Source organism: Pelodiscus sinensis, chromosome 23, assembly GCF_049634645.1.
Source record: "Pelodiscus sinensis isolate JC-2024 chromosome 23, ASM4963464v1, whole genome shotgun sequence".
In the NCBI taxonomy this organism is placed as follows: Eukaryota; Metazoa; Chordata; order Testudines; family Trionychidae; genus Pelodiscus; species Pelodiscus sinensis.
This window is the reverse complement of record NC_134733.1, coordinates 21,453,059-21,479,988: the sequence shown is the minus strand read 5'-3', so window position 1 is coordinate 21,479,988 and position 26,930 is coordinate 21,453,059. Positions and strand designations below refer to the sequence as shown.

The 26,930-nt window shown below is 55.9% G+C and overlaps 1 protein-coding gene and 1 long non-coding RNA gene across 5 annotated transcripts in view; one reads left to right on the top strand and one right to left on the bottom strand.

The window, feature by feature from the left end:
• Positions 1 to 19,774, top strand: part of MEGF6 (multiple EGF like domains 6) — a 278,469-nt gene extending 258,695 nt beyond the window's left edge. For all 4 annotated transcript variants that reach the window (XM_075906530.1, XM_075906529.1, XM_075906532.1 and 1 more), the window contains 15 exons: positions 2 to 130; positions 602 to 730; positions 2,537 to 2,665; positions 5,660 to 5,788; positions 6,775 to 6,903; positions 8,712 to 8,843; positions 10,319 to 10,447; positions 11,824 to 11,952; positions 12,098 to 12,226; positions 12,431 to 12,559; positions 13,099 to 13,227; positions 14,260 to 14,388; positions 15,234 to 15,365; positions 16,767 to 16,814; positions 18,687 to 19,774. In XM_075906530.1, the coding sequence (XP_075762645.1) occupies positions 2 to 130; positions 602 to 730; positions 2,537 to 2,665; positions 5,660 to 5,788; positions 6,775 to 6,903; positions 8,712 to 8,843; positions 10,319 to 10,447; positions 11,824 to 11,952; positions 12,098 to 12,226; positions 12,431 to 12,559; positions 13,099 to 13,227; positions 14,260 to 14,388; positions 15,234 to 15,365; positions 16,767 to 16,814; positions 18,687 to 18,751 (1,796 nt within the window). In that variant the 3' untranslated portion in view covers positions 18,752 to 19,774. The remainder of the gene's footprint in view (position 1; positions 131 to 601; positions 731 to 2,536; positions 2,666 to 5,659; positions 5,789 to 6,774; positions 6,904 to 8,711; positions 8,844 to 10,318; positions 10,448 to 11,823; positions 11,953 to 12,097; positions 12,227 to 12,430; positions 12,560 to 13,098; positions 13,228 to 14,259; positions 14,389 to 15,233; positions 15,366 to 16,766; positions 16,815 to 18,686) is intronic.
• Positions 19,775 to 20,820: 1,046 nt separating this feature from the next.
• Positions 20,821 to 26,534, bottom strand: LOC106732128 (uncharacterized). The gene is made up of 3 exons (XR_012897328.1): positions 24,317 to 26,534; positions 22,818 to 23,332; positions 20,821 to 21,535 (listed from the first exon to the last, which is right to left on the bottom strand). It is a non-coding gene; the product is annotated as an uncharacterized LOC106732128 (long non-coding RNA).
• Positions 26,535 to 26,930: the final 396 nt, after the last annotated feature.

Sequence of the window (26,930 nt, the reverse complement as noted above, 5' to 3'; positions counted from 1 at the left end):
GCCTGTCAAGATCACTGGTATGGCGAGAACTGCAGTCAGCCCTGCATCTGCTTCAATGATGCCACCTGCGACCCTGTTAGTGGACAGTGTCTCTGTGCGGCTGGATGGACCGGAGCCACCTGCCAGCAAGGTACCGCGTTGGGATCACTCCCTATGCCCGGTCTCTCCTCTGCCTTATCTCGGGGGAAAAAACCAGCCATTGGAAAAACAATCCAGGCCTCTGGGGGAGAGGCGGTTTGCATCTGTCTGGGGGGAGCGCTCTGGTATTGAGCCTGGACTATGGCTGAAATCATCTGCACTCGTGCTAAGAATCAGGCCTTGATCCAGCATGTAGTCCCAAATCTATAGGACTACGTGGGCACTTACAGTTAAGTGTGTGATTGTGTCTGTTTTCTGGGGTCCTACAACCAGCAGGGCCGACAGCCACAGTGGGCTCAGGGGCGAGGTGGAGGGGGGCAGTTGGTCCATTTAATGTCTGTCTAGTCCTGAACCCCCTCCCTTGCTCCCCACGTTACAACAGGCCTGATCTCTGCATTTTAAAACCAGCCTTGATCCGCTTCCTGACTGGTTTTTGTCCTGATTCCCCCTCCCCCCCCCCCAGCGTGCCCATCTGGGTTCTATGGAGAGAACTGCCACCAGCAGTGCCTCTGTCGGAACGGCGGATCGTGTGACCCCGTCACGGGGCACTGCACGTGCCTAGAAGGATGGACGGGATTGGCTTGTGAGCAGGGTAAGTACCAGGAGTGGAGCAGCTGGCCATGTGATGTACGGGCCGCTGGAACCTGCAGAACAGCTGTTGCGCAGTTGGCCTACTCCCAGGAAGTTTTCCCTAATTTCCCTTCAGTCATTCCATGCCCCACGGTTGCAAGGAAACAGTCATTTGGCACAGGCGGCTAGCGGGGAGCGTTGTGTGTTCTCAGGGAACCCAAGTTTGAGCCCCGTTTGTGTTAAATGTAAAGGAAACGGGACTGCCGGTCTGCCGACCCAAAGCAGCCCTGCAGCTCTGACCTGAGCGCGCCCGTCCGGGGAGTCCAATGCACTCTCTGATCCAGCGGTGGCCAGCCTGCGGCCGAGGCCCCCCCTCATGCAGCCCGTTGGGGTTCCAGGGGTGCTCCGTGAGACACTTTGTTTAGCATTGTCCATGCACAGGGTCGCCAGATTCTGCTGGTTTCTGTCCATGTTGTTTTCCCTACCGAGATGACTGAAGTGACACTCATGCAAAGCCGGGGCATGTGTCGTGAGGCAGGGGCTGATGGCACCCACCGTTTTAAGAGCCGTGGGCTCCCTCTGCAGCCAATCCCGGCGCTGCTACGGTTCCGTCGGCACCGCCCGCACGTTCTAGCTACACAAGCGCCGGGAGCACAACTCCCCTATCGCGGGCGACCCTCTTGGCTCTGACAGTCTTGGGGCCCACGGAGAGGCAGGAGGGCCACTCACTGGCCTCGGTTGCTCATGGCTGAACTAATCTAACCCAATCTCAGGTGAGACTGCGCCCCAGAGGCAGATCACCAGTGCTCTATGGAGCCAGAACGCCAGGAGCCAAATGGCTGGTCCTAGGGCAAGCTGGTGAGAGCACGTGCCGACTGCAGGTTGCTGACACTGAAGCTGGGATGTGCCGCCCAGCCCGGACAGGCAGACGTGCAATGGCTTTGCTCCAGCCAGAGCGCTACATCCAGCAACGTGCACACTGCCGGGGGGGGGGGGGGGGGGGCAGCCGGCTAAGCTCAGCCTCTGGGATCAAGTCAGAAAACTCGGCTGGGGGCCACACACAAATGAGAAGCAAAAACAACCCCTCACTGATGTGGCCTCTGGCTGAGAAGCAGAAAGACCCTCCCCACATTCCCCTCGCACACCAGAGCCTGGGGGGCCAGGCCGGTAGATTTTATGTGCGTCAGCCCCATGGTGGGGCAGTAGGGAGGCTGAAGCGCCAGCGTGGGCTCCCCAATGCTGGGGAGGAACTGAGCCTCGGGGGCCGGATCCAGGCAAGTCTGGGGCCACATCTGACCCGGGGCCTTAGGTTCCCCACCCCTGAGTTACATGCTGCGAGCTCTGCGGTGTAAAGATAATACCGGCTCCCTGGAGCAGAGCCTGCTGGCCCCTCTCCCAGGGAGCCAGCTGTGCTGCAGGCTCTGCAGTAGCTTTATACCGCAGACCCCCAGCGTGTGGCAGCAGCCAGTTCTCTGGGAGCCGGTACACGCCAGGAGCTGATTTTGAAGCCGGCTCCCCTTGTGCACCGGCTCCCGCCTGCAGCCCAACTCCCAGAGAACCGGCTGCTGATCCAGAGCCAGCAATGCTGTGTGATAGCTGGCTCCCAGCCCAGCTCCTGGGCTGTGGGCTGTGGGCTCCGTATATTACATCCCTAGGCATGCCAGCTTCAGCACCACTAGTGCGTCTGTCTCCCCGGCTCCCAGCCACAGTGTCGATGCCTCTTTACTCTCCATCCCCCCGAGGCGTTGTGGGTTTGTAATTCTGGACTAAGAGCCTGTCACATTCTGTTTCTAAGACCACTTCAGTCACCTCTCTGGCTTCCCCCTAGAGTGTGCGCAAGGCCGGTATGGTGCCGATTGCCAGCAAGCCTGCGACTGCCGCAACGGGGGGCTGTGTGACCGTCAGACGGGGCTCTGCGTCTGCCAGGCCGGCTGGACCGGGCAACGGTGCCAAAGCCGTAAGTGGAAGCTGCAAGTGCCCCATCCCCCAGTGACAGCTTGGCCGACTTGCCAGGACAAGGAAATGGGTTTGGCCGGTCAGAGCCATCCCACGGATGAAAACATTGTGAGGCTCAAGAGTCTAGTTCCCGTATTTTATCCAAAGGCTGCTTCTGAAACAGCAAGGACAGCACAAGGCCTCCCTGCCGGAGGCAGCAGATACTTTGCTTGCTCCATCTCTTCGAGGTGCCAGGGAATTAGCGAGGAAATCAAGGTCCTAACACTGGGCTTGCGCTGCTGAAGAGAAAACACACCCTGGTTTTAGCTGTGAGGGCTTGTTCTGCCTGGCGCCGTGCGCCCCTCCCGGGCTGAACAAAGGAAAAGTTGGTGGTGCTGTCCCTGCGGGTCCCCAGCGTGCTGTGGTCATGGGAAGGCCACGTCTCTTCCCCGAGACCCGAACGTGGCTCCCTCCTCTCTGAAGTCAGTGGCAAACCTGCAGGAGCAGACACCTAGCGCCACAGGTGGTTCTAAGCAGATGGCAATGGAAGGAAGTGAAGCTGAAATGTCATAGGCAGGCCTGCCGACAGAGGGGGGGATAAAGGGGGCAGTTGCCCTGGGCCTGGTGATTCAGAGGTGCTCTGGGCTCCCAGCCGCCTCTGCTGCTACTCCAGGGCGTCATTTCGGGAGGGCGGGGCAGCCCTGAGTGCCGGGACGCTGTTTGCTTTTCTTCCCCTAGCCCTGGCAATCAGGGAGCGAGGGGAAAGTACTTGGATTCCGTGAACTACTCCTCTGCCCCCTTCCTTCGCCAGCCAGGGGTGAGAGGTGGGCGTGGAATCCAAGTACTTTCCCCTCGCTCCCTGATCACCCGGGATATTGGGAAAAAAAAAACCCACATCTCGGCACGCATGACCCCCTCCTCCCAAAATGGCGCCCTTGATTCTACTGCAGCCAGAGCCTAGGGCTCCTTTGAACCGCCGCCGGAGTGGCTCTGCAGGCTGGCTGGGGGTCCCTTGCCACAGTCCGCGTGGCACTGAGACCTGGCTGCCTGCGGGCCTGCCCCTTCTCACCGAGGGATGGAGCCACCCCCCCAACCTTGCTGTGGGGCTGATCGTAGGAAAACCGCCACCCAACCCATGCTTGAATAGCTTTGTGCTGCTCCAGATCACCTTCCCTCCTCTCCTCTTTCCAGCCTCGGAGCTTTCTCTGTGCAGACCCTGGATACCTGCTGTCTGTCCTACGCCCCAGCAAGCTCGTAGGTCTGTCGTTCTGCAGGGCCTTGTATTCATCTTATCTGCAGGCTTTCTTCTGCGCCCTGGTGATCCTGGGCTATTAGCTAGTGTTGAAGGGGCGGCTGGCTTGAGACAGGAGCCACAGGGACCGAATCAAGTCCCAGATATCACCAAAGATGAGCCCCTCTCCCCCCAGAAGTTCCAGCGCCCACGGCAGGTGGGTAATTAGTCTGAGGATGCTAATCAAGTGCAGGCGAGGGCAGGAGGGAGTTGTCTGCTGCAGCCTTTCCCACCCTCCCCAGCCACATGGTTTTGGTTCTGGGCTTTTGTTGGGATGGTGCATTGTTCTCTGGATGGGCGGCAGGAAGCAGGCTGCCACCTGTGCGGAGATGTTGCTGGAGCATTGCTTGATGTGGGACCGAGGTCAGGCAAGTTGCAAGAGCTGGTTGAGGCTTTCCAAAGCTAAGAAATCCTGAACTTTTCCTTCCTGAGTGTCCCCTTCATTGCTGCATGCTCCAGCTGAGCTGTGTGTACAGTACATGTCCCGCTCCCTTTCAGCCGCTCTGCACACCGGTCATTTGGAAGTCAGGTAGGTTCAGAAGTTAAAACAGGAAAAGAACAAGGTACAAATTACTTCAAGACCCCGGGGCCTGAGGAAATGCACCTTAGAATACGCAAGGAGCCGATAGAGGAGGGATCGGAGCCTTTAGCGAGCATCTTTGAAAAGTCATGGAAAACGGGAGATTCTGGAAGACTGGAAAAGGGCAAATCTAGTGCCCACCCATAAAAAGGGAAATAAGAACAACCCAGGAAACTACAGAGCAGTCAGCTTAACTTCTGTGCCAGGGGAGATAATGGAGCAAGTAATTAAGGAATCCATCTGCACACATCTGGATAAGTAACAGCATGGATTTGTAGAGAACAAATCATATCAAACCAATCTGCTAGTTTCTTTGATAGGAAATCGAGCCTGGTGGATAAGGGGGAAGGGGTGGATGTGATGTACCTAGTCTTTAGTAAGACATTTGCTACGGTCTCACATGCCCTTCTTATCAATAAATTAGGGAAACACAAACTAGAGGGGCTACTATAAGGAGGGTGCATAACTGGATGGATAACGGTTCTCAAAGAGTAGTTATCAATGATTCTTTAAAATTTAGACAAGGAAAGTCTGGCCTGGTTCCCATCTGCTTGAAGAACCAGCCTCTGACGTCCTCCTAGGTGAAAGGATAAGAACATAAAAGAACATATGAATGGCCATACTGGGTCAGACCAATGGTCCATCTAGCCCAGTATCCTGTCTAGCGACAGTTGCCAATACCAGATGCCCCAGAGGGAGGGAACACAACAGGTAATCCTCACGTGAGTCCTCCCCTGTCAACCTGTGGAACTCCTTGCCAGAGGATATGGTGAAGTATGAAACTAGCCCCAATGCTAGTGATGATGCGATTCTACATGGTGCCAGGAGTCCTGCTGTCAGAAAGCTCTGTCAGCCTGGCCCTTTGTGCCCCCACCACAGCACAGAAACAAGTGTGGTCTGTTTGAGCCTGTTCCCAGTCTCGCTAGTCCCAGCCCCGTGGACTGACACATCCCATCGGACTTGTCAAAACACAAAACGAAACATAAACTCCACCCCCCGGCCCGAGCAAACGAAGGGGCCATCAAAGCAACGTCTGATGTGCTTTGTGGCGGGGGAGCATGGTCGGGACGGCCCTGGGCAATGAAACGAGACCAAACCTGTAGCCCCGGTAACCCGCCTCTCCCGGCCTGTTTGGATCTCTGCAGCTTGCCTGGAGGGTTCGTTCGGAGCACGCTGTGCGCAGCAGTGTGCGTGTGGCGATGGAGCCTCGTGCCACCACATCACAGGCGCCTGTGACTGCCCCAGCGGCTGGCGGGGCCAGAGCTGTGCGAAAGGTGAGAGACTCGCACCCTCATCGCACCACCTCGGCATTCCGCTGCTGTGCAGGCTTCCTGATACATTCCCGGCGTGGATAAAACCATGGACACATGGGGAACCCATCTGATCTCCCTAGAGTAACAGACCCCGTGGGCCTAAATGGCTCAGGGGATGGGCAAAAAGTCTCCGAGGGGGAGCCGTGTTAGTCTGTAACTTTAAGAACAGCAAGTAGTCCCGTGGCACCTTAGCGACTAACAAAAATATAGAGATAGTGTCATGAGCTTTCGTGGGCAAAACCCACTTCCTCAGATGAGCTGGAGTGGAAAAAACAGCAACGCAGAATTTATAACAGAAAAAGAAGGGGGGAAAGGCACCTGTCCATGGTAGGACCAGTGCTAATGAGGCTAACTGATGAGCAAGGGGCTGTAGAAAGAGGCTATTGCTGTAAGAAATGATGCCGGCTGTTCGAGCCCCGTAGTCTGGGCACCACAGCATGGCTGGCCCTGATAGACAGCAAGAGTGACGCCTCAGCATGGGGCCCAGACGCTGACTTCCCACTTGCCTCTCTCCTGGTCCCACCAGGCCAAGGCAGCCCTGGGAAGCTAGTCTGGCTGGCGCCCTGCTGTACCTCTGCGGTTCCCAGGGCTGTTTCCTTGGCCTGTCAGTCTGGCGCCTCGCGAGGCACTAGGAAGAGAAAGGGCCAGAGGAAGGGACTGGCTGCGAGAAGCAGCCAGACTTTGAGATTTGTTCCCTTCCAGAGACGTCCGCTTCTTAACAGCTCCTTGGACAGAAGGTGCCCAGTTGGGACACGATATCCCTTCAGCTCCCATCGGTACTGGGGCTTTGCTGTCACGTGTCCAGAAAGACTGCAAGGGTACCGCACAGCCCCCTTGCTTCAGCTGTATTTCAGGGCCGGAGCAGTCCTGTGGGTGCTGGGCCCGAGAGAGAGTTTGCAAATCTTCGGTCTTGATTGTCTTTCCCCCTCCTTGTTTCCTTCCCACAGCCTGCCTGCCTGGTTCGTTTGGGAAGGACTGTGCCGGCCGCTGCAATTGTCCCCCGGGAATGCCTTGCAACCACATCACTGGCCAGTGCGGCTGCCCTCCGGGATTCACGGGCCACGGCTGTGAAAAATGTACGGCGAATGGAGCAGCTGGGTCAATCCATCACTCCTAATAATCCTCATTGGCCAAATAGCCGCTCCTGTGCCGGCCCGCGGCGCATGCCCACTGAGTCCTAGCCACGCGCAGGGAGCCAAAGCCGGGTAGCAGATTCCACCCAACGGGGTAGCAACGCATCAGCATCAGAAAGAGCTGCCTGCCGTGGGTGGGAGCGAGGGCGGGGAGAGACAGACATGGGAGCAAATTCTGCCGTGCCACGAGTGCGGGTTGCAGATTCCTCTCTGCATGGGCGGAGGCACGACGGCAGCGGGAGCCTCCTGTCGGAAAGCACTCCCTGCCCTCTTCGGTCCCACTCCTCTGGGGGTCCTAGCACCTCCCCTGCGCTCCTCGCAGCAGGACACCCCAGGGAGACGGGCTCCCACTGCCCCTTGCTTCGAGTGGCGGAGGACACATGCGCACTAAAGGCCGTTCCAAATCATGGCTCTCTAGGGGAGTCCAACAATGACCTCCGCTAGGCCCGGGGTTTGCCAGCCCTTCGTCTCATGACCCCGTTGAAGAAAATGGTTGATGCCCAGGACCCAGCATCATTATCTCTTTTGACTAGAGGGCAGGCTCCAGGGTGGGGTAGGCAGGGATGGAGGTTGAGGGTGCGGGGGAGGGGGTGAAGGCTTTGCCTGGGGCTGTGGGCTCTGGGGTGGGGCCAGAGATGAGGGGTTTGGGGTGCAGGTCGGGGGCTAGAGGGGTTCAGTATGTAGGCGGGGACTGTGGGCTGGAGTATGGGGGTGAGGCACAAGGGGCGAAGGCTGTGGGATGGGGTTGGGCATGAGGTGTTGAGAGTGCAGGAGGGGGTTCTGCATTGGGGGGCTCGGGGCTCGGGGCTGGGGCACAGGATTGCTGGGGCACAGGCTGACCTCCTGCAGCTCCCAGTCAGTGGTGCAGCGGCATGGTGAGGCAGCTTCCTGCCTATCCTGGTGCAGGGGACTGCACTGCACCCTGGAAGTGGCCAGAATTAGGTCCAGCTCCTTTGGCGCCACACTCCCATTGGCCTGTTCCTGGTTTGGTGCCACTGGTGCCACACTCTCATTGGCTGGTTCCTGGTTTGGCGCTACTGGCTCCACACTCTCATTGGCTGGTTCCTGGTTTGGCGCTACTGGCTCCACACTCCCATTGGCTGGTTCCTGGTTTGGCACCACTGGCTCCACACTCCCATTGGCTGGTTCCTGGTTTGGCGCCACTGGTGCCACACTCCCATTGGCTGGTTCCTGGTTTGGCGCCAATGGCTCCACACTCCCATTGGCTGGTTCCTGGTTTGGCGCCACTGGCTCCACACTCCCATTGGCTGGTTCCTGGTTTGGCGCCACTGGCTCCACGCTCCCATTGGCTGGTTCCTGGTTTGGCACCACTGGCTCCACACTCCCATTGGCTGGTTCCTGCTTTGTCACCAGGCTTTGCCGAGCAGGAATGGGCAGAGCTTGGTTTGAAATGCGACTGGCTTCATTTCTTGGCTTCTTTTGCTTTTTTATCTTGTACGTGTTGGCCACTCGCCGCCACCTAGGAGCTGGGCCTGCTGCCGGCTGCTTCTGGGGCCCAGCACAGTCTGTGGCGGCCAGGACAGGCTGGGAGCTGCCTTAGCCCCCTCCCCCCCACTGCTCATCTGATCCCCCAGCAGCCATGAGACCCAGCGCCCAACATTCCTCTCTTCCCCCCAGTGCTGGGCCGCGCCCCGTCCTTTGAAAATCACTGCACTAGAGCATGGGGCTAAGGGGAGACGTTTGCCCCCCCCAATAACAGTGTGTTGTCTTCATCTCTTCTCTTCCCACAGCCTGTCTGGCAGGGACCTTTGGGCTGAACTGTGCCCAGGCTTGTCAGTGCCCGGCCACGAACCAGGACTGTCACCCTGTCACGGGGGAGTGTATCTGCGCACCTGGTTACCATGGAAACCATTGCCAGCTCAGTGAGTTCGCTCGCCCCTTTGTCTCCCGTGTTGTCGGAACTCACGACACTTCCCCGACAGCATCCCCGCGGGACGCGAGCCAGTCAGGGGCAGCGTTCCGCACGCTGCGCACCCCAAGGAGCATGCGCTGCACGGCGGGTGGGAAGTTTCTTCACAATTCACTTCTCAGAGGACGGGGGGCGCCACCTTTCTCCGCCGCACTGGATACTAGTGAGGGCCACAAACTGAACCCCATGAGCCTTGGGACTGCTCCAGTATGGCACCTCCAGCGTTGCTTGGTCCTTAACGCAAATAAGTTTTGATTTGCTTCATTTCGATCATTGCTCTGGAGTGGGGCTGGGGAGGAGGGGTTTGTATGCAGGCTGCCCCACGGAGAGAGGGCAACCCGAGCCCTCTCTCACCACAACAGCTTAGGGCCTCTCCGTGGCTGCTGCAGAGGAGTGCAGCTGGGGGAGGAGTGCTGGGGGGACAGACAGACACATAGACAAACAGATACACAAACAAACACTCTGAAATATATAATAGCTAGCTGTCCCCTTCTCCACTCCTGCCCCTGCCGGCCCAATGGGGTTATGGCTGTCCTGGTCCCCATCTCTGGCCCTTTGCTGCCCCCCTGAGTTCATTCTGCAGTATAACTGTCCCTGCTAGACTCTCTCCTTTCCATTTTATGAGAACCAATCAAATGCCAGGCACATCCCATTGTCCTGGCACAAGCAAACCCGATCCTTTCTGTAAGTTACGATAAGAGGAAGCTTCCTACTGACTTTGGTGGCCCTAGCTCTTACCATTTAGAAGAAGGTCTTGAAGAAATGGACTCAGCCAGACAGGTGCACATTTCTAAAATCTATAGCAAGATACGATTTGGTTAGTGCGAGATAGAACCTGGGATTTATCTTGCATCTGAGCAGCCAGGCTTTACGGCGGCAGGCACTAGGAGGATGAAGAAACCCAGAATGCCCTTGGCGCTTTGATTATTCCTGTCACACTCTGTGGGTTGTAGCTAATCAAAACAGCCCGTTCCCTCAGGCAGTCCATTAGGCAAGAACAGCCCTGGCTCCCTCAGTCTTCCCTAGCAGCAGGCCTGGTTTCCTTGGCTCTCCGTGCGCTTGTTATTCCGATTAGTCGGGAAATCAGCAGCATCTCACTCAAAATAGACAGGAAATGACCTTCTTCCAGCCTTCTCTGGGTCTTGGGCACTCGTTCGTCTCCACATCACTCATGCCAATGGTCACCGGTTGCGCATGTAAACGGGGTTAACCACGGTTTGCCGTTGAGTAAATTAACGGACGCTGTAGATTGCCAGCGTGCTGCGCCCTGTTTCTAATCAGCTTGCCTTGCCCTCGCCCAGTGAGCGTTTATTAATAAAAATCGGCGGAGACCCTGGCCCTGCGTATGTCATTGCACCGGCAGCATGATCAGTACCTGGGCTGGGTCATTTTTCTAAGCATTGGGGGTTTTCATTTTTCTCCCCCCAGGATGCTCAGCTGGTTGGTACGGCCGCAATTGTCAGCAGCAGTGCAAGTGCAAGAATGGAGGCTATTGTGAGCCCACCACAGGGATGTGCCAGTGCCCCGCCGGGTACGTTGGAGCTGACTGCAGCACGGGTGAGTGGTCAGGGGATCCCTGGGGACGTCTGAGGCTGAGGAGCACGGTGCTTTGAATAACCATGGGGTGAATCTGGAATAACCATGGGGTGAATCCCCATGAATTAGCTGTCTACATGCCACTTCCTTTGCAGCCAGGCACGCGAATGTGATGCTGCCCTTCAGGAAACAGCCGCTGTTATGGTCTATGCCACAGTCTAAGAACACGTCAGGCACATTTCAAGCAGCAAATTTGCCTTCCAGGCCAAGCTTTGCAGAACATTACACAGCGTAGCTTCCCCAGCTTGGTTTAGCAAGGCTCTCAAGAGAGTTCTCAACTGCTACTGAAATGCACAACCCATTCCCTTTTCATCTCACTCCCAGGGACTCCTGGTTTAGCCGATTCATTGTCCAGAACTACCGTAAAAGCAAGAATCCCTTCGTTTGGGGTGTTTCTTACACTTTGAAAGGTTTTAGACATTTGCAGCGGCAGGAGTCACAAAGGAAATAGAATAAGAAAGCACCCACTAATGTCCCCAGTGCCAAACAGTCATGACAGCTTTGGTTCCTCTTCTAAGAACAGATTCATGGAGCCTTTTCCTCTTGGGTTCCAGCAAAATGTTTTCTATCAAAACTGCAGGAGCAGTGATGACCCTGCTAAAAATACCCTGGTGGAAGGGAGTTTTCTTATTGCTGCTTGGGGAGAGCTGGCTTTTTTTCTCCATGCACCGTCATGGTTCCAATGATGCATCAGTGAAATAAAGGGAAAGCAAATCAGTGCAAAAAATTCACATGGTTGCCAAAATGGATTTTACCAGAGGAAGTCACAGCCCTGGGTAGGAGTTTGAGATGCTTGTGCTGCGCAGATAGAGATGATGTGCTGCATGGCACGAGTGGATCGTCTGCAGGGTGGGGATGGAATCCGAGCGCCCCAGTACCACACTGCACCATTGGCCGTGTGCACTAGTTTTGTTTCCTCTGCATCATATGGGTGAGAATAGTGGACCAAGAGCTTGTTCACTATTATGGCTCCTAAACCGCTGACTGAATTTCTTGCTTTTATTGACGTGGAATCGCGTTCTTGCTTGTGTTTCTTTTTCTGCCCCACGATTGTTGCTGTGTGGGATAGTGCGGCGTTAATCCGGCCACTCGCCCTTGCGCTTGGAAGCTCTGGAGCCTCTTAAAATGCTTTCCTGCTCCAGTGCAATGGCTCCAGATGACTCTTTTTTTACCAAATCAGGCTCAAGATCATATGGTTAGTGGCCACGCCTAGAAAAAACCCCAAGAGTCCTGACCACCTAAGCCCTTTCTAAGGCCCCGGCCTGCTTCTAAGAATTCTCTGGCATGAATGTCCCCATCTCTTAAGGAAATGAGACCTCTCCTCTCCCCTCTCCTAGGCTGCCCCGCTGGCAGGTATGGCAAGGACTGCGTGCACCTGTGTTCCTGCGGCAAAGGAGCCACCTGTCACCACGTGACAGGCGTCTGCATTTGTCCAGCAGGAAGAACCGGTCCCAGCTGCGAACACGGTAAACGTTTCACCAGGACCGGGCACTTCACTGCCGGGGCGTGGAAAGGGCGGCGGGGCTGGGTCCAGGCAGACTCCCGCACGCCCACGGGTGCAGTGTCTTTGAGCACGCCGGGATTTGGCTTCCCTCTCTTTGTCTTTTTCAGCCTGCCGGAAGAACCAGTACGGGCCAGGCTGCAGGCAGACGTGCGCCTGCCGGAACGGCGGAATCTGCCACGCAGCCGACGGCTCCTGTGTGTGCGGGCTGGGGCGGACTGGGAAGTTCTGTGAACTGGGTAAGCCCCCTGGAAGGGCCCTGTCCTGGCACCTGTCCGGCCATTGCAAAAGGCATTGAGTGTGTGTGGCGCAGAGACCCCGACCAGCCAGGGGCCACATGCCTCACTGGGTGGTCCCTGCCAGGGCGCCCTGGCGATGGAGCCGGACCAGGCCTCCGGACGTGCTGGCATATGAGCCGTCTCTCTCCCATGCGTCCCCTGCAGAGTGTCCCCCGGGGAAGTACGGCGCCAACTGCCAGCTGACCTGCGCCTGCCGCAATAATGGGACTTGCGACCCAGTGACGGGCGCCTGCCGCTGCAGCAGAGGGCACTACGGACACGTGTGCGAACACAGTAAGTGCCAGGCGCAGGGCTGCTGCTCCTGCCCTCCGAGGTTGGGTTTCCTACGGGCGGTTAACGTGGGACGTGGGGCAGATCTGACACGCTTGGGCCATGGGACCATCACAGCAAGAGAAAGGCCCAATGGCACCGACCCTTCCCACCCGCACGCAGCAAGGGCGGGCTCTGGGCTGGCTCCCAGGAGGCCCATCAAGTCCAGTGACCGGCCTCAGCTCACTGCTCGACCTCTTGGGGTGCCCCCCGGCCTGCTCCCCACTGCGCCGTTGGACTGGGCATGTGGACAGAGCAGCACACAAGCCCTGACACCTGACATTGGTCAGCCTAGTGCTGGTCAGCTGAAAGTGCCCTGCGATGTTTCATGGCCCTGTCGCAGCCTCCCTCCCCTTCATGACACAGAACAGGCGCCCGCTGCCGCGCGGCACTTCCCCGGGCTCACAGCTCCCCCCGCGGTTAGTGGGAGGGGGAGGAGCGGGGCCCACCGAGTGGAGCACTGTGCGGTCACTCATGGCCGTCCCTCCTGGGCTCCTTCCCAGCCTGCCCGCCAGGTTTCCATGGACTCGGCTGTCAGGAGTTGTGTGAGTGTCACAACGGAGCCACCTGTGACCCAGTGACCGGGCAGTGTCTGTGTCCTGCCGGCTTCCACAAAGACCGCTGTCAGGCAGGTACGTACCGGCTGGACCTCCCTGGTCCGGAGGAGGGATGCTCCAGACCAGGGGAGGTCATTTCTGGCCCCCCCCTCCCCGCCAGCCCTACAGCCCTTCTCCCACTCCCCTCACAGCCCAGCCCAGGTGTGCCAGCACCTGCCTCGCTGCACCCCCCTCCCCCCCCCACCGGCTGGGACACTCTGCCCCTGGACCATTCATGGGCCAGCCAGAGAGACTGGTTTATAGAGGTGTAGCCTGTGTCACTGCAGCTTCCACAGGGGCAGTGTTGCCACTGCACACGCAGGGCTCCCGGGCTGATCGCACTTACGCCCGTGTGCGACTCAGCGATGCCCCCAGTGCCTGGCTGGCCGCAGTGGCACCGAGCGGAGCATGGGGGGAGGTCCGGCCCATACGTTATAATACTCCTCAGACGCCCCCGGCCCGGGAAGGCTGAGGTAGCGATGCTCAGCAGTGGGTTTGCCACCCGCGCCTCATGCCCCAAGCCCACGGGGGTAGTTAACTAGCGCCAGCACCATCGCACTGTTCCCAGGGCTTGCTGAACCCAGGGGTGGTGGAGCCAGCGGTGGAACTGGAGGCTGACGTCCGGTCAGTCCCTGCTCTGAGCCGAGACACCACGCCTTCCCAGGGATCAGACGCCAGCTTGGAGCCCTTTGGCGCCAGTTGGCACAACTCGGGTGTAGCCAAGCAGCCCCCCCACTCCACCTAGAGGCTCCAGCCCTTCATTATCGCCCCACCCCAAACCGTGCTACTTGGCACAACACGCCCTGGTGCTATTTATCAGCCCGCGAGCCCAGGGCCACATCAGAATCAGCATCTGGCACCGCAGCAGTGACACAACAGGGCGCGGCCTGGCCCTGCTTTCAGAGGGGCGCCTACCGGTCCCCAGTGCCCCGGGCTCATTTCCATGTAAAGAAGATCGGCCCTTGACTTGGGGTTAATCCCCCAGGACTGGCCTCCAGCGTCTGGCTGGGGAGGGTGGTGTGTGTGAAAAAGCACCAGCTTGCCTCACGGGTTCTCCTGTGCTCCCAGGCTGCGAGGCGGGGCGGTACGGAGCGAGCTGCCAGCAGCTGTGTGACTGCGAGGGACACGCACCCTGTGATCCAGTCACTGGGCGCTGCCTGTGTCCGCCCGGGAAAACGGGCGCCCAGTGTGACGTGGGTGAGTGCGGGCTAGGCGCAGCGGGCACAGCCCATGCGGCAGCGTGTGTGAGGGCGGAGGACCGTAAGGCGGGTGCACTAGCATCATGCTGCTGCCTGGGGATGTGCGTACCACAGGGAGGGGCATTTTTGTGACCTACCCTGAAGGCAGCAGACTGGGTTCGTCTTGCACCAGCCTTACTCTAATGGGCGAGGAGAACTGTGCCCTCGCTCACAGCTGTACAACACAAGGCCTAACGCTGAGCCGGCATGATGGGGAGAGATGGACCGGTCCAGGTGTTCCTATGGGCTGCAGGACCAGTCACCTCCCGGTCTCCCGGCAGTGTAGGCTATGGCCAGTCAAACCGTTAGCAGATGGGTGTCTCCATCAGTGTTCTGTGTAGCCACACATGCTTGGGTGGCTACCGGGGGTGATTCAGGGGTTGCCCAGCTGATGAGCAGCGCGCCCACAGCAGGCAGCATGTTACTACTGGTGGTGCACATCCGCACATGCATTGGTGCACAAAATAAAATTTATTCTACACACACATGGAAAAAATTTAGAAGGAACATGTGGCCCTTTCACAACACATTCCTCTAGTCTTCCTCAAGAAGCCCACAACCAAATGGACCTGGAATGCCCTGCTGGGCCCTTGAGGGGTTGAGGGCTGACAAATCCAGAAGTGAAGGGCAGCAGGGGAGCAGCCTGTCCCGTCCCTCGCCTGGGCAAACTGCCCCCTCCCTTTCGCCAGGCTTGTGCCTGGGTCTGTCACGCTGGCCCCAGGCCGGCGGCGATAGCAAGGCAAGCCCCCGCGTGGAGCGAATTCCAGCCATGCCAACCACTCTCTGCCTTCCTTGCCTCTCTAGCCTGCCGCCTGGATCGCTTTGGCCCCGACTGCGCCCTGCCCTGCGACTGCGCCTCAGCCAACGCTTTCTGCAACGCCCAGAACGGCCAGTGCACCTGCCTAAACGGCTACCTGGGCCCGACCTGTCGCGAAGGTAACGGCCGCGGCCGGGCTGCTGGGCCCATAGCGTACGCGCTCACCCGGCACCAGGCGCTTATGGCAAAGGGTGGGGCAATGCAAATAGTTGGGGTTCGTGCTGAATGCAAGGGCACTTCACTAGCACCGCGGGGCCCTTTGGGGCGTGGTCGCATCCAGGTGGAACACAGCAGCCTCGTGCAGCCAGCCACCTTGTGCCTACGATCCCAGCTGCAGGCGGACAGGGTGTGGCTGGGGGGGAAGCGGCGTCTCTCTCCGCTCGCGGCTGCAGCCGTGGGGAAGCGAGAACACGGTTCGTGCCCCTCGTGTGTGGGGCGCACACGTGTGGGCGTGACATTTCCTGCCACGTGCATGAGCATCCTCACGTCTTTCCAGCTGGCATTCAGCGCGTGCACAAGCGGTGCAGTTTCTTACATGCCGAGGAAGTCATTCAGCCCCACAACAGCAGAACTGACAAACCTGCTTATTGGCACTAGATTTTAATCCAGCTGCCCCTCCGTAAATACAGTGGGGGAGCTGAGAGTCACGTAATTATGCCCTATCTCGTCTCTTCCTTAAGCGTATGGAAGTAACTGGCAATAGACCCGTACAATACTCTGTGGATAGAAATGTGTCGCTGTGATGGCACGGGTTGAACCTCTCTAGTCCGGCACCCTCGGGAACTGACTGGTTCTGAACAAGAGAATTTTCCAGCCCACAGGAGGTCAATATTGTCGCGCAGCAATTGCTAGGCTTCCACTGCTCACTGGGCTCTGAGAAGACACTGAGGGGTAAATTAGAGCTAAATAACAGCACAGAACACTGAGAGCCAGGCCTGGTGGTTGTCACAAGACCCTGAGAAACTTGGCCACACCTATGCCATGTGGACATCCAGCTAACTACAGTCATGCCGGACCAGAAAGTGCCAGCCTAGAGAGGTTCAACCTGTAGAAAACTGCTTGAGTGGATGAGTTTACTTTTGTGGTCTTGCTGCATATTGGCTGCAAAGTGCGATGTAGAAAACTGCTTCTTGCACTGAGTAGGAACACAGGTCAGTGAGTTTGCTGTGGCGTTTCTGCGCATGTGAAAGATCATTTCCAGTCGGAACACACGGTCATGAAACCCAAGTAAAACGTTTCTGTTCTGTTTACAATGCAGCACAAGGGCCCCAGGCCCGGCCCCCAGGCCTTGCATGGAAATGATGCTGCAAAACTCTTCCTAACCAAAACTGCCCAACTCCATGCCTGCCGGGCTCTTGTGAACTGTCCTTGTATGAATCATTAGGCCTCCCTGCCGGTGCCAGGCAAGCAGACACTGTGAGGAAGTGCTGGGCCCATTTGTTACTAAAAGGCAGAGAGCTAAAGCTCTGCACATATCTGACTAGACATCCCAGCCCAAGCGCCTTTCCTTGCTGTTGCAGGTGGCCCGCCTCGCCTGTTGTCCAGCGAACGACGGCGCAGCCCGCCAGGTCAGTCGCAGCTCTATTCTGTGGTCCCACCTGCAGCAGCTGGGTGTCCCCTTCAGAGTCCCCTGTAACTACTTGCGCTTGGGTGGCCATCAAGGAGAGTCAGGTGCCGCCCAGCTGATTGGCAGCGTGCTCATTGGTGGTGCACATCTGCACAGGCCACAGTGCATAACAAAATTTATTCTGCAGACGAATGGAAAAAGTGAGGGGGAACACTGGTCCCCATCACACCACACTCCTATAGTCTTGGGGATTGCAGTCAAGAAGCCCACAACTGAATGGCGCTGGAACACCCCCCCTTCTGGGCCCTTGGGGTGCAAATCCAGGAGCAAACGGCTGTGGAACGACTTCTCTAGTCACCTGAAAGTATTCTGGCAAGTCAGCTACAAGGGGCGGGAGGGAGAAGGCATCGACAGGGTTACCAGAGCAGGTAGCCAGTAGAGAGCCAGCCCCCTCGGTGGAGGGCAGCCTGTGGGTAGCAGCCCCCCCCAACCCTCAGCCAAGGCAACCCTATGAACCAGGCCTGCCCAGCTCTTGCCAAGGGGTGGGCCGTTTGGCGGTAGCACGATTTAGTGTTCAGCCCTGTAGGGGGTGACTGCAGCCCTACCCGGCACCTGTCTGATGCTAGCCAGGGTGCGCCTCCCTCCTGCAGCCAGCTACCCTGCAGTGAGCCAGGGCAGCCCCTCACGTGCCCTTAGAGCAACTGGCACTGACAGCCAAAGCATGAGCACAGCCCGGGAAGGGGGAGCAAAGCCCCAGCCCCCTGCTCCTGGTGGGCTGAGCAGCCAGTGATCCAGCTGCCGGGAGAGGCCAGCCCCCCAGGCTCCCCCTCCCATTTTCGCTCCCCCCCCTTCTACCGCCTCAGCCCTGCAGGAGCCCAAAGCACGCCCTCCGCAGCCCACAGCCTCAGCCCTGCTCAGCTAGGGGGCAGAAGTGCCACCGCTCCAGTGCCACAGCCCCGGACGGCACAGCCACTGGGCAGGCGCCGCGCCCAACCGCGACTCCCTGGGGCACGTACCTAGGCCTGGGGGCAGGACCACAAGAGGCTGTTTGAGCCTCCCCCATGCCCACACTGCTCTATCACTAGTGCACGAGCCAGGCAGGGGCCAGGTCTGTGTCTGACACCGAGATTGCGGTGCGAGCGGGTGACTAGCTTGCCCCCAGCACCTCCGCCGCAGGGGAGCGGCTCAGCTTATAGCACTGAGGTAAAACACTGTACAAGCAGCCAGGGATTACAGCCACTCCTGCGGGGTCTGCAAAGGGGGTGCGGGGGGGGGGGGGGTTCAGGGTTGGTGCCTGCCTGTGCCGTAGCAGCTTTACCGCTTCATGGTGCTCCCACAGGGTCAGTGTCTGTTAGTCAGGCTGGCCGGCTGTTTCCTTGTAAGTTGACAGCACCCAGACGAGGGGAAGAGTCACCCGGCTGCCAGCAGCAGGAGCCTGTGAGGAATGATGGGAATAGTGGCAGGAAGAGGGGACGGGGTGCGCACTAAGACCCACCGAAGGCATTGTCGCCGCTTGGGGAGCCAGCGCCGAAGCCCAGGCCTTCAGTCCGTCAGGGGGTCTGTAACCAGAGCCCACCATCCAGGCCAGCTGTAGTGGCTCTGGGGTGCTACCCAGTGTTCCCTGCACACCGTGTGCTTGTGCAGCTGCTCAGAAGAAATTCAAATGCTGGCCAGGTGATTAGCAGAGCACCCCTAGTGAGGCTGTGTGTGGCTATTGGTGGTGCACATAAAATTTATTCTGCACCTGGGGTGCATAAAAGCTGCGCCTGATTGGAAAAACATGTGGTGGCACAGCACAGAGGCAGAGAGGGCGCACTGACCTATGATCCTGGGCCTCTTATGAGATCTCACCTTGGTCCCCCTTCTCTTGCAGACGTGGCAGCTAGAATACCTCACCCAGTCTCTCCCAGGGGCATTTTCCAGCCTGGGAAGCATTAGGTCGTGCCGGCACCATGGCTGAAGAAAAACAAGAGCAAGCTTGTAAACAAGCCCCTGGTCTTTCTGCAGAACCCGCCTTAGCTAATACTAACCCCAAGGCAGTTCTATGGGCGACCAAGTACTGGGCTAGCTCCTGTCTGAAATCCAGCCTGAAGAAATCTGGGGCTATCGCACGGCTCAGCTCAGCCAGGAGACCGCGAGCACGTGTGTAAAAAGGCACGCCCCTGGATGAACTGTTGTTGGAGTCTCATGCCCAACAAAGGACCACAGAAGCATTTCATTTGTACTCTATACTAGAGAAGCAATAGTTCAAAGGTGGTTTTTCTCCAGTGGGCAATTACTGGAGTCTTGCAACTCGTCCTCTAATTGTTTTTTTTTATTGCCTGCCTGGAATTTTAATCAGAATACAATATTTATGTAAAGATATTTATGGGAGGTGTACAAATGTCTTTTCATGCTCGGTAGCCAAAGATTGGGGTGGTGCTGCATCACTTGACTTTCAAATTTGTGAGCACTCTTTAATTGTCATTTACCATTGTCCAGGGTGCTGTAATAAAAGAAACATTCAATAAGTTGGTCATAAGAGCATTTAAGTTCCAAAATGTACTGTAAGTCCTGGTTCCAGAGAGGAGCATTTGGTACTCCTGGACAACAAGGACTCTGGGAATTGTGCAAAGTTCATTAAAACTAACGAGACTTGACTTACACGGGACTGCTTCTTTCAGCATCACACGATCTAGGAAACGCAGTAGTTTGTACATAAAATAAAGGCTGCAGTAGCATAGTAGATCAGTCTTTGTAACTTCATCTTTCATCAAATGAGCAACGAGTCTTTCCAAATAAACATCTCAAGGAGAAATGGGTTAGTCACACCTCTGTTTGCCTGAGCAAGTTTAATGTTAGTGAAAACATTATTTATTTACAGATGTTCTACTTTTGAATGGATGATTGCTAGAACACAGTATTATGTTAAACCAACGCGATGTGGTACCCGGTTTGGATTATAATAAAAGCTAAAGGGAAGATGGTTTCATGGCTTCATCTCTCCAAAAAACACTTAGTGCCAGGACCAAGTTGTGGATCCTGGTTGAATGCACAGGAAAAGCAATACCAAACATTTTGCTATGTGGTGAAATTCGTACAGTTCAGTTTGTTTTTGATGGTGTCAGAACACAAGCCCCATTTCACCTTCGTCCTGGGAGTCAGACAGAAACACTATCAATGCATGAACATCAACTTCAGAAATGACACTGTCCAATAATAGTGATAGAAATGTAGCCGTGTTAGTCTGGTGTAGCTGAAACAAAAAACAGGACGATGTAGCACTTTAACAAGATGGTTTAATAGGTGATGAGCTTTCGTGGGCCAGACCCACTCCCTCAGATCAAATAGTGGAAGAAAATTGTTACAACCCTATACAGGCAGTCCCCGGGTTACGTACAAGATAGGGACTATAGGTTTGTTCTTAAGTCGGAACTGGCTCCAGATTCAGCTGCTGCCACTGAAACTGACCAGGGGCTGACTACAGGAAGCAGGAGGCAGAGTTGCTCTGCCCCCAGCTTCCTGGAATCAGCCTGATCAGTTTCAACAGCTGCTGAATCTGGAGCCTGGGACAGAACAGCTGGGGCGCTGCCCGGTAGGTTCCCACAGGACCAACCCGGCAGCACCCCAGCTGCTCTCCCCGAGGCATCCCGCAACAAAAGCCTGGTCTGCGCCCCCTCCCCCCCCAGCAGACCAGGGAGACCCGAGCAAAGCCGCACAGGCGGAGGGACCCCGCCCCCTGTGTGGCTTTGCTCCTGTCTCCCTGGTCTGCTGGGGGGGTCCAGCGGCTTTGCTGGACCCCCCCAGCAGACCAGGGAGACCGGGAGAAGCTTTTTTCGCCCCGAAGGACACGGGTGGCGACCTGCCGCCCATGAACTCCGGGGCGAGAAAAGCCCCGTTCGTAAGTGCGGATCCGATATAAGTTGGATCCGCGTAAGTCGGGGACTGCCTGTATACCAAAGGATACAATTAAAAAAATGAGCACATGAAAAGGACTTCATATGTGGTTTTTTTTTAAATTGTATCCTTTGGTATATAGGGTTGTGACAATTTTCTTCCACTATTTGATCTGAGGAAGTGGGTCTGGCCCACGAAAGCTCATCACCTAATAAACCATCTTGTTAGTCTTTAAAGTGCTACATAGTCCTGTTTTCTGTTTCCACTGTCCAACAACTCAATGCAACAAGAATGTCATGCTGATAAGTAAGAGCATGAGGGTGCTACTTCTCTCTTCTATCACTGCATGCTGTGACAAACTTAAGTCACTCAAAACAGTTCTTAGTTGTATAACTAATCTGGTTTAGGTTCAACGCGGTTGTACATTTCTGGCAAAGGCATTTCAAATAGGTCAATATCGGGGTTCACATTACTGCTAAGAACACACAGGGAAATTGCTCTGATTTGTGCATTTAGCGATTATTAGTAATACAGGTTGAACCTCTCTATTCCGGCACTTTCTGGTCCGGCAACATCCATGGTGCAGCATGATTTTCCTTCGCTGGATGTCCAATTAGCATGGGTGTGACCAAGTTTCCTACGGCCCCATAAAGTTTGTTTAAAGCCACTAGTCCTGGCTCAGTGTTCTGTGCTGTGTTTTAGGTCTAATTTACCCAGTCTTCTATGAGCCCAGCAAGCAATGGAAGGGTTGGTGATGCTGCGAGGGACCTCCCGTGGTCTGGCAAATTCTCTGGCTTGGCACTGGTCAGGTCCCAAGGGTGGTGGAACAGCGAGATTCAACCTGTACTTAAAATCAAAGATACAATTTCCATTTATTATTTAATCGCCCTTCTTTTTTGTTGCTTATTGTCATTATTTGACATATTTAGCTACCGCAAAACTATGAATCACATCTCTCTAGTTTTAGAGGCAACGTAAATAAGCATTCGCCCTCTAGAACTAGATATGTTGCTACACAGAAACTTGATTGTTCTGACAAACCATAATTACCAGTCTTGTGGGAATCGTGTGAGCAGCTGAGCCAAACGCCTAATAGCCCAAGCGTGTTGTGGGCTTGTGCCGGCTCCCAAATGTTTAGGCTAGCAGTGAAATGTTCACATGAATGGTTGTTTCGATAAGATAGTAAGGGCAGGATTTTCAACAGAACTGAGCAATCAAGGTGGGTGGGAAATAATTTTCCAGGACCAAATCAGGCCAAAAAAGTGGAAATCTAAAGTACAAAAACAAAATTGCAAACCAAAACCATTCAAAATGTTTCATGTTGATCATTTAAAAAAATCTTGATTTGACTTGCACCTTCTTTTCCTTCTCTTTTTTTAAACTTGCATTTTTGAACCAACCAACCCACCCATGTCATTTTGAAACATGTGCCAAGAGGAGCTTGCAACAGCTTTGACACTTTTCTTCTTTTGGAACGGAAAGCTTCATTGAAACGGATCCTTTACTGCACAAGCGGCGAGGAGTCCTGTGGCACCTTCTAGACTAACTGAAGTGTTGGAGCATAAGCTTTCGTGGGCACAGACCCACTTCGTGAGATGCATGTCATGTCATGCATGTGACGAAGTGGGTCTTTACCCACGAAAGCTTATGCTCCGACATGCATCTCACGAAGTGGGTCTGTGCCCATGAAAGCTTATGCTCCAACACTTCAGTTAGTCTATAAGGTGCCACAGGACTCCTCGCCGATTTTGCAGATTCAGACTAACATGGCGACCCCTCTGAAACTTTTCTGCACAGTTTTGGTTTTGATGAACTGGTGTTTTCCCTCAAATGGCTTAATTTGTTTTCACTGACATTTGGTGCTTTGAAACTCCTGCCCCAAATGCCTGTTCACATGCTGTAAGAGGACTTCTGCAGGAAAGGTTGATGGCGCCTAAACTCTGCCTTGGATTGAACTGCTGCGATTAAGTGACAGTACTGCAAGTTTTGTGCATTTTCTCCTGCCTGCTCGGGTTTCCTAGCATTCTATAGCTTAGAGTTGAGCACAAGGGTTAGTGGCACCGTATTACACACTTACGTGATAACGGGACACAAAATATAGTTGGAGCAAGGTATATTTGACACATACCATGAAAGACCAGCAAAAACAGGAGTAAATGGAGGACGTCAAACTCTCCAAAGCAATTGTTGTACACACAGACAACACAGAGGGCCTAGGATCCATCCCTGCTTGCGCTGGATGCTTTTGGGCAAAGTATGGCTGTGAAAAAAAACAGCACAACAGAAAGCTGGACACTAATAGAAGGGGGAGATAAAAAGCAATGCATGATGGGATATGCAGCATGGTTCCAGGATGCACTACAATCTGTTTCACCTTCCCACATTACCTAGCGGCACATGGTGTCACCAGGCTCGGGGGGGGGGGGGCTGCATCCCCACAGGACATCGCTCACACTCGCTGATGGTGCCCCCAATGTGGACAAAGGGAGCACGCGTGAACATGCGTGTGCAATTTTTGAGATGTCGACTTTTCAGAGCCTACCTAAGTTTGGGCACCAAAACGTAGCCTCTCGCTCCCCAATGGCTTTGTCGCTGCTACTGCTACAGGCTGAGAGTGCAGAGGGCTGAGCACAAGGATTTAACCTGGGGAAACGCAGACGCCGAAAACAAGCTAGATGTGGGTCGATGTAAAGAACAATTGGGGACCTAGCAGAACCGATCGATCTGCTTAATAGTGCTGGTGATGGTGCCGTTACAGAGATCCCTGGGTATCCATTATCCCAGGGGTGGGTAAAATACAGCCCGTGGGCCAGATCCAGCCTGCCAAGCCTTTGAAGCCAGCCTGCAGCCTGCCCCGCCGGACCCTCAAACAGGGAGCAGCCTTGGGGCTCAAAGCAGCTGGCTGCTCCTTGTGCCTCTGCACCGTGCACGAGGGTGTGGGGGAGGCTCCCATTGGCCGGTTCATAGAGGGAGCTTGCCTGAGGGTCCCACTGGGCTGCTGGCTGGGAGCCACCTAGGTAAGCGCCTCCCAGCCAGAAACTGCCTCTAGAACCCCACCCCCCCTGCACCCCACTTCCTGCCCCAGGCCCCCGCCCAAACCTCCTGCACCTCCCACCTCAGGTCACAACTCCCTCCCAGACCCTGCAACCTCCCCCAGGCCAGAATCCTCTCCTGCACCCATACCCCTTCCCAATCTCCTGCCCCAGATCACAGCCCCCTCCCTTCACCCAAACACCCTCTCAGACCCCAGTCCCCTACCGCTAGCTCCCTTGTGCGCCCTTATTTACCAGTGCGTAGCAAGAGCACAGCTACACGGCCACTAATAGCCCCGTCCATTGTCAGTTTCATTTATTCTTGCTATGCAGTACAGCGGAGTTCCACAATGTCGTTAGCTTAGAGGCCCGTTTGCAGCTGGTCCTTAATCAGGCATGGTCTCAGGGTGAGCCACCTGGAGCGCCTGCAATCCTACCCCCCCAGCCCGGCCTTCCTTCTTCAGGAACCGGGCTTGTTCGTTCAATCTGGCAGCCTCTCCGCCCCCAGCACAATGCCCGTCCCGCTCAGGCCCGGAACAAACCCAGAATCTGCACTAGGAGAGCTCTTGGGTTCAAGCCATTTTGTCCTGCTGACCTGAATTTCGGTGGTTGAACACGGATGTGGACATCACGGCTCAGATGTAGAAACAACGTGCCGGCTATTTCGCTTGGGTCTCCTCACACCCCAGCGTGTGTGCCGGCAGGATGTACGGTAACAGGCAGTAAGACGACCAGGGGGCGGTGCTGGTTTTTCCCCGGAGAACATGCCCCACAAAGCTGGAAGTTCAGTAGACGCTCCCGTCAGGCATGTGGATGGGCCGCTCTTGGCTGATACAGCAGATCCCAAACGACGAACTCATTAGCTGTGGAAAAGGACTTTGGGATTTGCCAGCTAGTCTGCTCTGCCCACGCGCACCGCCTGTTAGCTTCCATGGCGCTTGGGTGGCTGGGTGATTTGAGCCACCCTGCTGAAGTACTTGACTGGGCTAAAAATAAAAAACCCGGAGAGTGGCTGTGAAGGCTGCAGGGCAGATCATTGGTTGCGTGTGGCCCCTCCCTGGCCAGAGTAGGGGTCACCAAGTCCCCCCCTTCCCCGTGCGACTTGCAGAGTGAGCGCCAATCAAATTGGGCACCGTGGGGTCTCTGGGAACCTTTTCTTCTTTCTGAGCCTTCTCCTTCCCTTCCCCCCCCCCTGCCCCGTCCCTGTGCTCTGCCTGACTCAGGCCTTTGCTACATCAGGGCACAAGGACCTTTCACAATTATAAAGCCAGTTTCCCCTGCCTCTACACCGCACGCTTCCATCCAAGGCTAAGAAGGGGACACGTCCAGCCCACTTAATTAGTCTCATTAGCACCGGTTCTACAACTGACAAGTACTACTCCCCCCCCCTCCATTATAAATATCTTGGCTCTGTTAGTTCCACTCCCGCTAGGCTGAGGAAGTGGGTTTTTCCATGAAAGCTCATGATCCTACAGGCACATTTTGTTACGCTCCAAGGGCATGTCTAGCCTAGGAGACTATTTTGAAATAAGTCCTGAAATGACTCTGTCGACCTAGCGTGTCCACACTACAGGGAAGCCTCGAAACAAGTCTGAGGCAGGCTCAGTTAATGTGGGCGTGCGACCTCAACAGAGCCCCAGGAAGCCCCCGGAAGTAATTAGTCCGAATGACTCTCGGGAGGAGCTCCTTCGAAATAGCCACAGCGGAGCGGCCACACGACTGCTATTTCGGAATAAGCATTATTCCTTGTGGAAAGCAGGAGTAGTTCAAAAGAACCAGCCCTATTTCGAAATACCAGGCTTGGTCGGGTGGACGCGCCACTTCCGCTTATTCCAAATTACTCCCAAGTGTAGGCCAGGGCTACGGTGCCACAGGACTGCTCGTGGAACCAGGAGTGTCACGGTGGGAACGGGAAAGGACCCACGGCCACCGCGTCCCCTGAAGTAGGTCAGGCTAGTTGAGGGGAGGCCGAAAGCACCCCCGGGCCTCGGCTAATGGCTTGGTTACTGTGTCCCACAGAACAATCATTGTCGTGGAAAAAACGTGTGTGGGTGTGAAGTACAGACCGACCCTTCACAATTTAGCCAAACAACAGGTATTCCTCCCTCCTCCCAAAGTCAGCGACTCCCAGTGGTCTAGTTCTGAGGGGACAGACAATTCTAGCCTGAGAGAATAAAACTGTTTGGCTCATTAGAGTTGCATTAAGGAAAAAAAATCCAACATCTCAACCACCCACAGAAGCAACCGAGTGACGAGAGGAGGGGGAAGGAGTGAGCAATACTGGGGGGGGGGGGAGGACTGGACAGGGCCTGAAGGGATGAGGTGAAACGGGGTGCAGGAGATTCCTGTGCTCCTGCTGTAGTGCCTGATTTGGGGGGCCCTTCCTGGGGGAGGGGGCTCTTGCAGCTGCCCCCCCTTTTCTCTGCAGTGTTCTCCCTTCACACGCTGCCAGCCAAGTGACTGCAGCAGCCCCAGTGACGGGCTCTCTGCAGGCCCCGGGAGGGCTGGTAAGCAGGAGTTTTAGGGGGACAGGGTTAGGGTTAGGGTCCCACACATTAGGACATCTGGGGGCAAGTTGGAGTCCCTAAAAGGGCAACCAAAAAGTGACCCAAACTTTTAATCTTCCCTCAGAGGTCAGGGTTTCTAAAAAGTGGACTTGGTTAGTCTCGAGACAACCGAACAGAGGGGCGGGAGGAGGCTGAGAATGGTCTTCATATACATTAAGGGCTGCTCCCTTCCCCCCAACTCCCTGCCCCAGGTCACCGCCCAAACGCTTTGCACCCCCTCCTCCAGATCACAGCTCCCTCAGACCTTACACCTTCCCTCAGGCCAGAATCCTCTCCGGCCAGAATCCTCTCCGGCACCCATACCCCCTCCCAACCCCTCCGCTCCAAGCCCCTACCCCAGGTCATCACCCAAACCCTCGTCACCCCCCTCCCCCAGGTCACAACTCCCTCCCAGATCCTGCACATCCACCCCCCCAATTCCTGCACCAGGCCGGAATCCTCCCCTGCACTCAGACCTCCTCCCAACCCCTCCACCCCAAGCCCCTGCCCCAGATCACAGCCTCCTCCTTCACCCATGCTCCCCCTCAGCCTGCTCCCCAGTACCCTACCCCGAGCTCCCTTCTGCACCCAGCCTCCGCAACCCCTCCACAGGAAGTGTGGCCCTTGACAACTTACCGAAATCTTGGAAGTGCCCCCCCCATT